Source organism: Eublepharis macularius, chromosome 5 (assembly GCF_028583425.1).
Source record: "Eublepharis macularius isolate TG4126 chromosome 5, MPM_Emac_v1.0, whole genome shotgun sequence".
NCBI classification, from domain to species: Eukaryota; Metazoa; Chordata; class Lepidosauria; order Squamata; family Eublepharidae; genus Eublepharis; species Eublepharis macularius.
The window spans coordinates 5,970,367-5,983,240 of record NC_072794.1 but is presented as its reverse complement, the minus strand read 5'-3'; the positions used below and the strand labels follow the sequence as shown (position 1 = coordinate 5,983,240).

The window sequence follows — 12,874 nt, the reverse complement described above, 5'->3', positions numbered from 1 at the left end:
CCTGTGAAGCTGGCTCGCTGCCTCCTCCTTGGCAAGTAGTGCCTCCTTGGCAGGCAAAAAATAATAATTTTTTTGAGAAAGACGCAGACCTGTTTGCAAACCAGCCCTGGTTATGTGAATGAGGAAGGACCCACCCGACTGAGACGCAGCACGAAGCTTTTAGTGGTGCTTCTTCTCATCTGCCTCCGCTTAGTTGCCCGTTTACCTTCGCCCCCTCCATCTCCGCTGCCCTTGCCTCCTGCATCTCTCCCAGTAGTTTCTTTTTCCTTTTTCCTTGCAAGGATCTTGTGCCTCCCTCCTCTCAAGCTGCTCTGCAGCCTTTTGTTTTCTTTTAAACCGCCCACTGAAGCTGAGGGCTTGACTCCCAGAGGAGTACCCTTTGGGGGTAAGGGGCAGACAGGTGAGGGGGGGGTGGAATGGGGCAGGGAAATTGCATTCCAGCCTCCCTGGTAACTTGTGATTTCAGTTGACTCTGGCTGAAGGGAGGCTGATGGAGGAGGTTAATATTAGTTGGGACAAAAGTGGGGGGGGGTGCAAAGAGGGCTGTGCTGTGCTGTGTGGGCTTCCTACCCACACACCTGCAGTTTGGTGGTTAGGGAATTGAGTCTGGGGGGAGCAATGTCCCCTTCCTGGACTTGGTGTTTTTTTCTAAACCTTTTGAATGCTTTACAGCATACCAGTAACCTTTTAGCATCCTTGCAGCTGTGCTAAAAGGTTTTCCAGAGTAGCTTGCATCTGTGCTGGGTATAACACCATGGAAAAGTGTGGTGCCTCTGAGCATGAGCAGAGTTCAGCTCCCTCTGTATTCAGGCCAATTCACACAGTTTGTGTCAGGGAATATTTGCTTGGGAAGAAGAGGGGTGTAATCTTCACAAATCCTTCTCTGTGTAGGAAAACTCTTACAGACGCAGTGTCAAGTGTGTGTTCCAGTTACCTCTGGGTGTAACAGATCTGGTGGGGGAAGGAGCATAAGTTCTTTTTTTAAAAAATACAGTTTTTCAAACCTTTGACATGCATGGGTCTTGTGCACAGGAAAGACGGTGCTCCTTCAATTTATCTCCCTCATTCTTTTTTTTTTAAAATTATTTTATTATTAACTTGTAACATACAAACTATAATAATAACAATATTAAATACTCAAATCTCAACCAAATCGTAAATCTCCCTCATTCTTTAAATTTGTCCAGTGTGATCACTGGAAGGGAAGAATATATAACCACAACTTGGTCCCAGATTCCTTTCTCTGCAAATCTCCTACATGCAGCCTCTGAAACACATATATTACCAGAAAGCCTAGTGGAGTGCAATTCTTCTCCAGCCACCCCCACCCTGCCTTGCACAGATGCAAGCTGTCCTCTTGTGGGAACAAGGATTCCTGGAAAACGGGGCGGCAGGGGTTCTGTCCACTCTGCCAAATGCCTGAGATGCCTTTCTGCCTACTGGGGGGTGGGGGTGCTAAGGATTTAAAAGCATGTGGAAAGGGAGCTGAGGAAGTCAAGGGGGAAGTGGAGCCTGGTGCAAAAATTGGTTGGGAGGGCTTCGTGAAACAGCCGCTTCTCTTAATACAGCAAGAGAGGGACAAGAAAGTGCCTTGGTGGTTTTGGAAACCTGGTAGGACGCTTAGTGGGAACGGAGGGCCTGGTTAATGTTTTCAAGAAACAGATTTGTTGTGTGAAAGATCACCCTCATCTTAAATATATTTATGGTGCAGGTGGAAAAGGAACCTAGAGTGGCAAAAGGCATTGGCTGGACCAGGCAGTGCATGCCATAAGGTCAGGTTTGGGGTGACAAAGGACTCTCTTCTTTGGGAGCACCCCGGGGCGCTTGTCTCTCTGTAGCCTCCTACATGCAATGGAGTGAAACGCTTTTCCTGTTTGTGAGTGGAGGCGTGAGCGATGGATCTGGCCCCTGCAGAGAGGTTGCATTTGCCTGTCCATGGAGCTCCGGCCCCGGTGTTTGCAAGACGGTGGCCTTTGTGAATACATTCATTGAGAATAAATGCCGCCTCCAGCTTCTCTCCTCAGTGTCATCAGCATGGATTAGAGCTGCCCTTCCATGTTCGAGGGCACCCAATCCATTTTGTTAATTCTTAGTACGTGTGTGTGTGTGTGTTTTCCCCTGGCTCTGCAGTTTTGAGAAGAGGGGAAGGTCCAAAAGTGTCTTATCTGTTTCGTCTCCTTCCTCATCTTCTTCATCACACTTCTCTGGAAATGATTTCCTGCAAATCTAGATAAATCTTGAATTTTAGATTTAATCCTTGGACTAAGAAGGGGGAGTGATCTTAACCACCACTTTTCTGAAGATGCCGTGGGGCAGCAGGGATACCCAGCTTCCGTTTCACATTCTTGTTTTTCTGGGGAAGGCACTTTTATTTGGTGGATTCTTTTCCCGTGAGCAACACTGCGAATCCCATTTTCTTCCTGTCTTCTCCCCCCCCCCACCCCCCAACTCTAATGACACTAAAGGCAGGGAGAGCTTCATGGCCAAGTTTGTGATTGAGTGGGGGGTTTTTTCCGCTCCTTTCCCCGGCACTCCAGCCCCATCTCTATAAACGTTCAATTGTTCACCCACCCACGGGGCTGCTAAAGCAAGCAGGAGAAAAACGCACCCTCTGCCTTCTTTGACGGCAGAGAGTGGGAGGCGAGAAGCCGAGAGTGACTTCTGTTCTGCTCGGAGAGAGGAAGTGCTGGGGGGGGGGGAGATTTTCTTTTTTTAAAAAAAAAGTGTGCCAGAACCATTGTTTGCTCAGCCTGCTGCGGCTGCTTCTGCTTCCTGTCTCCGTTGCCATGGAGATGGAGGCCTAGTTCTACATTACAGGCCCCCCCCCCAGCTTGAGGGTGTTGGAGGGAGGGGGCTCCTTTTCCAGCCCAGCATGAAACTACACAGCCAATTTCCGGCGGCGGGGTGGGGGGGAGAAGTTGGGTGACTCTTTTGCCACCTGAGGTGACCTGGAGTCACTGCTTTGGGAGGCCATCTTGGGAAGCCCCAGTTTTCTATAGCCAGGCCCTATATGAAGGGAATAGGAAGAGCTATGTGCGTGTGTGTACAGTCCTAAACCAGTGTGCAATTATGCAGCTAGCCCCTAGGGATGGTTCTTTATGTACTCTGTGTTGGCTATCGATGACTGTCTCAACCCAAGAAACATCTGGGTGGCCATCTTAAATCCACCAGTTGCCATGTTCAAAGTGCCATGATCCCACTGGCCCCTTTAATGAAGCAGCTAGTAACAAAATATGGAGGGCATCTACCAGATTTTCAGGCTCAAATGTATGACTGTTGGCTAGGTTTCCCAGGTGCCCACCGGTGGCAGGCAAACTCTCAGGGATTTGCCCCCTCGTTCACCAATCGCCTAGTGATCATTGGAAGGGACATGCTTCCAGAGGTTGCCCGCCACTGGCAGGCACCTCAGGAGCATGCACTGCCTACCGGCACAGCAACATCACTTCTGGAAGTGATGTTGCTGTGCCGGTAGGCAGTGCATGCTCCTGAGGTGCCTGCCAGTGACATTGTTGCGCCACCCGTAGGAGCATTTCCATGCTTCATTTGGGGCAGATTGCGCCCCAAATGGGCCGAAGCGGCCCCGTGCAGAGCGTGGGAGTGCTTGGGCGGCCGGTATAGTGACATCCAGGGCTTTTTTTTCAGTGGGAACGCGGTGGAACAGAGTTCTGGAACCTCTTGAAAATGGTCACATGGCCGGTGGCCCCGCCCCCTGATCTCCAGACAGAGGGGAGTTTAGATTGGAGGGCAATCTCAACTCCCCTCTGTCTGGAGATCAGGGGGTGGGGCCACTGGCCATGTGACCATTTTCTCCAAGGGCAACCCACTGAGTTCCACCACCTCTTTTCCCAGAAAAAAAGCCCTGGTGGCATCACTTCCAGGAGTGACGTCATCGTGCCGGCTCTGGAGCCGGCATGATGATGTGCTCCGCACAGGATAAGTGCCAGTACTCCACCTTCCCGACAGGAGGTGAGGGGTACTTGGAAACCCTACCACTGGCCCTGTCCTTCATATCTTACTGGGCTGGAGAAAAACACCTAGTGCAGATGTCTTTATTGGACTTCGTTGAGTAAGCAAACCAACCCCAAGGTTGGTCACTGTGTAAGACAGGATGCTGGATGAAATGGAGCAATAGTAAAGAGGATATTAGGCCTCCTGTTTCATTGCCTGTCTGTGCAGAGGAACAGGGGGCGGGCGGGGGGAAATGTATGTCAGCGTTGTATTAGTGTGCTCATGTTACTTCTGGCTAAAGCTGGAAGCGACACAGTAGATGTTCCTTCAGTTTGTAAAATTCTGTGGTGAAACCATAGACTTCTTGCAAAATGCTAAAGCATCCATGTGTCACTTCTGGTTTTTGCTGGATGTGACGCCAGCACGCTGGGCTCCACTACCCATTTCCTCCCTGGGGTTGCCAACTGCAGCCTGTCAACTATGAGTGCTGCTCTGTTCCAGCAGGGCTCTTCTTACGTTCTTACATCTGTTACTCTTGTAAAAGGGCAAATGTTATGCTTTTAAAATTTAAATTTGCTTGTGAAGAACTGAAGATGTTAACCCTGTTTGTGCCTCTTCCTCCCCTTCTCTCCCTTTCTCATTTTGTAGGTGACCGCTTGCGACAGACAGAGAACCGGGCCACCCGCTGCAAGGTGGAACGCTTGCAGCTCATGATGCAGCAGAAACGGTTGCGCCGAAAAGCCCGTCGAGATGCCCGTGCACCATACCACTGGCTGCCGAACCGCAAGTCCACTCGAAGCCACAGCAACAGCAGCGTTTCCAGTGAAGGCAGTTTGGACCTAGACTTTGAAGACTCTGTCTGGAAGCCAGAGGTCAAGGCGGACATGAAATCTGAATTTGTTGTAGCATAAAATCAACAAACCTTGGGTGGAGCAAATCAGCGTGTAGTCTTTGGGGGGATAGGTCATGACGGAAAAAAAAAAGACCCTTTAGTAATAATTAAAAAAATTTTGTCTGTGAGAGCAAAAGTTTTGGGTGCTTGATTTCTAAAGAGAAAGACTTGCTTGCTGTGGATTTCATGGGGCGCATCTCTTCTTCTCGGATATCTTGAGGTGGACAAGATGTCAGAACTGGAACAGTATTTTCTATTATTTTCAAAATCGGTTCTGGTTTTATTTTAAGAACTGAAATGGTTTGGGGCAGAGTGAGAAAGTGAGCAAAAGGGTGCTCTTTCCCAGAAAGAACTTACATGGACGGTGGCAAACGTTTTGGTTTAATTTTTGTTCTTGTTGCATCTTTAAGAAAGTGGACCCTTCATATGGCTGCCTTATACAGAATGACTTCTTGAAGAGAACACGCAAAGGAACTGGACTTGAGAACCTGCGGTTGGTGGGGGAGGCGGTTGAAGGACACAGACTTGCTCCTGACTTCCTGATACGGTTTTCAGGGAGGGAAGGCAAAACTGGGGGACCTTGTGGTGTGTCGAAGCTGCTGGTTTCCGTGATGTTCATTAAGAGATGATTTTATTGCTAGAAGCTTTCCACCCTTCCCCTTTTTACATTTTTCTGTGTAACGGGAAGCGCTGTGCATTTTTCAGATGGAAAGCGGTGTCCTGAATTGGGGGTGGGTCAAAAGATGGATTTGAGGGGGCGTGTGTGTGCATGTGTGTCTACTTCCCTGGAATATGTAGCATTTCTCAGCTAACTTTTGATCTAGCCAATCAAAGCCCCAAACACCCCTGTCCTCATTACAACTGGTGTTTGCGTCATGAGAACCGCGTGCACTTTAGCGGTGAAATGATAACAAGCCCGGAAAATGCTTTAAATTTTCCAAGATGTTGAGTGGGAGAGGAAAATGTTGTTTGAACTCATGAGGGGAGGTCTTCCCCCTCTCACCCCCCCCCTCTCAAAAGTGTACAGACAGGTTACTGTGCTTTTTTAAAAAAAAAGCAAAGGGAGCTAAACCAGGCCTTGGTCTCCAAAATATTCCCCTTCCCACCCTGCCTAGAGCTTGGAGTGGATTCTGTCCTGGAAGAGGCTTCTAAAGCGCCAGCACAGCCTCCATTCTAGCTCTGCTTCTGCTGGCGCTTGGATCCTTCTGTGTCTTGTCAACTTTTTCATCTTGATTTTTGGAGTTGCACATTCTTTCCCATTTTGGAGGTGCCTGTGATAGAGACCACTTAAAACCAGGTACCTCTGCTGCCACCCCCCTAGGCGGACTTTCTGACACCACCTTGACAAGTTCCCTGGTCTGTGATGTGGTGTTACACCCCTTTGCCTGTTCACGGGTCAGCCTGCACTTCTGCACAAGTGCAGGAATTCAATGCTTACCCTCTGCTGTAGAGACCAAGCTTTCTTTTCCATCTCTTACTTTTTTTTTGTAAAGGATTTTTTTTGTTAAATAAAGTGACACAAATAAGTATCTGGGAACACTTGTATAGATACTTGGGGGATTTTTTAATTATTATTTATAGACTTTTAAAAATGATCTGAGCCAGTAACTTTTCATAGGCTGTAGAAATTGTTCTTGTCTCTTTTCTGTGCAGAACTAGGAACCACATGCGGTTGTGTGTGTATGTGTGTTTGTGTGTTTGGTAGGTGACCTAAGAGGAGATGGAATGTGTGAAGAGTAAGGAAGAATTGACATTCTTAATTCTTTGTTACTTGGCCCTCATTTTGCAGCAGTAAAGCATATATATATTAAAAAATTTAATCTGCTCTTTGAAAACAGGAGTTAGTCCTTTGGGATATGCCTGTACTAGGGTGTAGACATAATGCTGGTCTAGCACCCATAGTTTTCCTGGCAACTTATTAGTACCCTTCCAAAAACTGCATATCCCAAGGGCTGTTTTGGAGAAGCTTGGATGGATGATAACCCAGGTGAAACCCTGTTTAAGACTGGCATGTGGGTCTGGCCCATTAATGTTTGTGTTCTTTCCAAATCTAGTTCAAGGGATGCTTTGAGGCTAAAGTTTGAAGGTGGGTTAGATTTCTCCATGTAGTTTGTTGAGCTGGGATTATTTTATTTTACTGTCACTTGGGAAGCTAAAACAACAAAACCCCTGAACTCAATAGTGGTGCTCTTTTGTGTGTGATTCTCTCTTGGGCCTTACTGTGCTTGCACCAATTTTGAAATTGGGGAGTGTACATGAGTGTGCATGTGAGTAGCTCCTGCCCCCCCCCCACACAAGATGGCGGCTCAAAGCCCCCTATCCTCTCCTTGCCTCTTCCCCAAACACTCCCTTTGTTCAAGCATCCCCACAAAATTGGTTCTAGATCAGTATTTAATCGCACACCTTTCTTTGTAAGGAGATGGTTGCATCCTGAAGAGAGGAAATCGGCAGGTGGTCTCCACTTATAGCTGGATGAGGTCTTAGTTCAGCAAGAACTTTTAACACTATTTGTTGTTCTGTGTGTGTGTGTGTTTAAAGCAGGGAATTATTTAAAGCAAACCAGAATAGACTTCTGGAGCAAGTGCCTCACTCTGGAATCATTTGCACAGCCATCACTCAGTTCAATATTTGCATTTTTCCCTTGTGATAAATCCCTCGTCCCTTGCAAAGTTCATCCTTGGGGCCCATGTTGTGTTACCTTCTGGGCATCCTCTGAAGGACTCCTTCCTGGAAACCAGAGGCCCGCAACAGGAGATGCTCCTAGGAAACAGGAAGTGCTGGAAAGGAATGTAACCTCTCAAGAGGGTGCTGGCTTTGGACCTTGCTGACAGTTTTCCTTTTGCAACCCCCCCCCTTAAATTTGTACACACTACTGGATTTTCTAAGTTCCATGCTTTTTATGGAGTAGAGCAAAACTTTTTTCTCATTGGCCATTGGGTGCCAATGGAAAGTGTCCATTTCTATATTTAATCCTCCAGTGCGGGCTTGTGTGTGCACGTTTTTCCATTCCTGCCTTTGCAATCTGAATTAACCTGAATAGAAATCTGGGGGAGGTTCCCCCCGCTTCCCTCTACCATGGAAAGTTTGTGTACAGAGACTTGTTAAAGTTTGCCAATGAAAATTGCACAAGATATCCGAATGGATGAGATTAGTGGCAGGGTCACGTGATCATTTCATACTGGAGTGACTTTAACCTACACCCTTCTTGTTTCCTCAAATATGATGGCTGAGGAGTGGTTAAAATGCAAACCAATAGTGTTTAACGTCACCCAAGTTTCACAAGCATTCTGTGCTCTGAACACTTGTGATGATTAGGGGGGGGGGTCCCCTCTTTTAGAAAGTGGGTTTTAATATTTTGTGTGAATGAACTTTTTGTGATGGCTAGTTTGTGCTGAGTTTATTCCCATCCTTTGAGAACAGCCCCGGGAAAAGCATGGCGTGCTGAAATGGAAGCAGTGGAGGATACATCCATTTACCATTAATAAAATACAGAATCCCATTGAAAGGCAAAATGTGTGTCTTCCAGAGAGTCCAAAGAGTTATGTTAATTTTAACTTGGGGGGGGAGGGTGTTGGGTGACCAGCTTTTGAAACTAATAATTCTCCTTAAGCATTTCCTGCCTCTCGTGTCCCCACCCTGATATGTAGCAAGAATAAATCTTCCTCCCCATCTTCCCATACAGATGTCTTTTGTGTATTTAAAATGTCGCACAGCCCCTCTGCTGCCACCAAGATCTGTATCCATCCCAGTCTTTGTATGGAACAATTTGGTGGTAGTCCCTTGCCAACCAGAGGGGAAGTACTATTCCCCCTCTGGTTAAAAAAAAATTCCTTACACTTCCCGTTTCTTTTCCCTAGATGTGAAATTCCTTTTGTATGTGATGCTGTAGCGGTTTTTTTTTTAATTTTAATTTTTTGAAATGTTTTTTATTATATATTTAAATGTACTACTTTTTCTTGTATGGTGTGTCTGTGTGTGTACATGTGTGTTTCCCTGTCACCCATTTTTCCACCTTCTCATCTTGGGTTTTTATTTTTTGTTCTGGTTTTTTATTTAAAAAAAAATCAGCAAAAAGAATGAGAGCAAAAAGCATTACAAATAATTCTTCTGTGTGTGTGTGTGTTGAAAGAGTGTTGGGGGGAAGGGGGGATGCGTAGACCTGTTATCACCTCATTTAAGTTACCTGTATTAAAAAAAAAACTTTTAAAAATGGTTTAAAAATAATAAACACAAAATAAAGATTGCTTGAGCCACAAAGGCATTGTATCCCAAACAATTTTGTTAACATACTGGGGGCGGGGGGGCTTGAGGGATGGCGGGAGACTGCAGCAGCTTCAGAGATCCCTGGAATATTGCCAGAACCCCCCCCCCCCAAATTGACATTAGTATAGGAAAGGTCTGTTGCAAACGGGAGCACTCTGGTCTCATTTCTAGATGGTGCTTCGGCTCATGGTGTTTGTCGAACATGAAACCTCTATTGCTTTCCTACCAATAATTAACTAAGGCCCTGCCAGACTGCAAGAACGAGCATGGTGTAATGGCTAGACTGTCATTCTAGTCTGAACCAGAGTTCAAATTCCCACATGGACATGACTCATGCTAGGTGACACTGGGCCAATATCTCATCCTGACCCACCTGGGACCTTTTGTGTGCCGAGCTGATGGTGTGCCACTGGACTATGGGCTTTTGACTAAGAGCAGAGCATAACTAGTTTGTGTGTGTGTAAGGATAAGCCTATGAAGCTGCCTTCTGCAAAATCAGGCCTGTAGACTTTCCTCTTCAGGACTGTATCCTCTGATGGGCAGAAGCTCTCAGGCATCTGGGGCACTTCAGCATTTCCTAAGCTGGCAAAAATTGGATCTGGGATCTTCTTCCTGCAATGCCACTGTTCTACCACCCAGCCAAGTAGCCTCCTTAGCTTGGCCCTCAGCATCCTTGGTCCAGTTTTGCTAATTTAATGCTTTATGGGTTTCAGGCCATCAGTGAGCAACCCCTCAATCTCCGGATCTTGTTTCCATCTGACATTTTGTGCCATGCTTTATCCCACAGACCTTTGGTCCAGTGACTCATTAAACTTTGCATAATACAGACCGACAAAGAGGACTTATCACACTGCAGGAGCAGAGTTAAGATTATGCAATTGACTGCAGTGGTAAGGAAGAGGTAAAAGCCACAGGAGCAAATGGCCATTCTCATTCCTCCTTTGTATAACCAAGATCCATGTTTTGTATGTCTCACTGGCTTCTGGGTGAGGCTGGTGAATCATGTCTTGGGGCACCATGCCCTCCTGGATTGGGTGGCAGATGTCTCTTCCACTTCAGGCGAGGGTGGAAAATATTCTAGACATGAGATGACTAGTTACGGTCCTGTCTCTCTATGCCCCCATTGGCAGCCCGGTGTGAAATGTTGTTCTATTGTATTCCCCGTGGGCTTGCCCTTTTTTCACACCAGTTTGTTACGGGGTTTGCCATCCCTCCCCTTCCCATTGGCAGCCCAGCAGCAAAAATGCAGCGTCAAGTGGCGATTGCAGATTCTGCTTCCTCACATCTCAGCTTTTGAAAGTCAAGTTGCTAGCCCTCATGGGCTATCTTGGAGACTCTGTGAGTGACACCTGCTGAAATCTCAGGAGCCAGAAAAGCGGCTGAACAAGATGTTCAGTGGGGGGGGGCACCTTCCTGAATTGCATTTGCATTTTAGTGCATTGCAATTCTGCATGATTTTCAATTTTGCAAAATGTGCTCAGGACTTGGCTTCTCTTGATGGACCAACTCATTGGGTCCTTCCAGGATTCCCTGTGCTGGTTGCCTGGAAAACATCCCCTATGCTTCAGGTGCTCCCAACCCTTGCTGGTTGGAGATGGTGTTGACTGGAAAGGTGACTGTGCAACACAGCCCTACACACACACCCCCCTGTGGTGCATCCTGAGCTTTTTGCTCTGCATTCACCATGCTAAAATGCATGTAGAGGTCAAAGGACCTGCATTTATTTTTTCTGCATAAATAAATATTTTTAAGCTTCCCGATAAAGGCTGCAGAAAGAGATCAGAATGTTTGAGTATACAGGAATTTTCCAGGGAAGGAGGGTGGGGTATTCCTTTTCATAAGATTGATATGCCTCCATCCTACTTAAAAAGTATTAAAGGGGTTTATAAAGAGAATACCAAATGTTAAGTAAATTAAAAAAACTTCCATGAAAAAACAAAATAAAACTATTTCAGAGCTCTTTCTTCCTGTCACACTGCACAAGATAAGCAAGCCTATGCAAATATGTGGAGTTTGTGTAAGAAATGCAGCTTACAGAGTTGTGTTTCTCTACACCCACCCCCCCAATATGTAGTGTGAACAGCAGCTTGCTCTCTCTCAGATGTTGTATGCGCTGCCCTGTCTTCCGAGCACAGCACATGTTAAGGCACTCGAGTTGTCACCTCAAACCTGAAGCGTGTGCGTAGGTTGCAAAGTGTAAAGCCATAGCAAGCCCTCCCTTCCCCCCCCCCACCCGCTCAAGAAGGGGAATCCTTGGGTTTTGCTTCTCAGAAACTGAAGTTCTGACTACCCTTGCTCCCCCCCCCCCACACGCACACACATTTCACACAGCTTGGGTCTTTGCAACATCTCCCTCCCACCCACAGTCTGTTGCCTGTGCCCTCAGTGGTGGTGAGGAAGAGAAACTCCAAGCGTTCTTTCGGGGGGGAGCCCTTCCTTCCTTCTCCCCCCTCCACAGGAAATCCTCTCTGAACCTTTGCTGGATATCAGTGCTCTTCCTTCCACCACAGGTCTGTGGTTGCAGTGTGGGCCACGGAAAGACACTCAGTGCACACTTGGAACATTCTTGGTTGCAACTTCACGTGCGCTCTGGCTGCAGCCAATGAGTTCTGGAGACCGGCTGGTATGTCAAACATTTGGGGTTGATGGAGAATGGTCAGGCATGGAGTGCAGAAATAAAAAATCATCACAGTTCCTGGAAGGAATGTGGAAGTGAGCCCTGGTTAAAATTTACCACCCAAGGAGGGCTATGAGAGAGCTGTGACTCTTGGGACGTGGCTTGGTCTACCCCACAGGATTGTTGTGATTGTAAAATGGGGAAAACCATAGACACCTCACTGAACTCCTTCACGGAAGGGTGAGGTAAAAATCTACTTGGTGGAAGCCAAAGCATCCCCCAGACACCAGATCTGGAGCAGAGTCGTGCTGGGGACGGGGCCCAGGCTGGAGCTGATGTCGACGCTGCCATGAGGCCCCTGGAAGATGCCTACAGGGTGGGGAGAGGGCATAAAAGGCTGTCAAGGTTTTGGGCTGATAATTGTTAACAAAACTCTGTGTGAGAGAGAGGCTTTAACATGTAACAAAATATCCTTGAAAATTAAATGCTGAAAAACTGGATTTCTTTCTCCCTGTCTGCCTGATGTGCAATTTAGGTCTTGAAGCAGTGCCCGCCCCCCACCCCCCCACTCCCTGTACCAGCAGGTAGAAGAGCAGCCAGACCTGTTTCTCCTCCCTGACTGCCAGGCGACCTTCCACCCACTGCCTGGGGTCTGTGGCCCTGACGCCTTGACTCACGTTCTTCTTGTGAGGAGGAGAAATGCTTTTATTCCTGCTGACGCGTCTAAAGGATGACACAAACCTCCTGTCTGTTGGGTCCTACTTACAGGACTGAACTTCCTCATGAGGTTATGACTTCCTCTGCTGAATCACTAGGGTTGCCAAGTGGCCATTTTTCCACCAGTAAGGCTCGTTTTTCCTCATCCTGGCCACTTGCCAGATGAGATTTGTCATATAACGGAGGGAAAAGAACAGAGGCTGGTTTATAACAGTTGTGTATCTTTTAAGGCAAAGATCCAGAGGAGTTAGCTGTGTTAGTCTGTAGTTGCAAAATAGCACAGTCCAGTAGCACCTTTAAGACTAACCAACTTTATTGTAGCATAAGCTTTCGAGAACCACAGCTCTCTTCATCAGATGCATGATGATGCATCTGACCAAGAGAGCAGTGGTTCTCAAAAGCTTATGCTATAATAAAACTGGTTAATCTTAGAAGTG

At 47.0% G+C, this 12,874-nt stretch overlaps 1 protein-coding gene across 2 annotated transcripts in view; it reads left to right on the top strand.

Annotated features, from left to right (window-relative positions):
- The window catches only part of MIDN (midnolin), a 38,790-nt gene extending 29,700 nt beyond the window's left edge, over positions 1-9,090 (top strand). For both annotated transcript variants that reach the window (XM_054979991.1, XM_054979992.1), the window contains exon 8: positions 4,597-9,090. In XM_054979991.1, coding sequence (XP_054835966.1) covers positions 4,597-4,859 — 263 coding nt within the window. In that variant the 3' untranslated portion in view covers positions 4,860-9,090. The remainder of the gene's footprint in view (positions 1-4,596) is intronic.
- Positions 9,091-12,874: the final 3,784 nt, after the last annotated feature.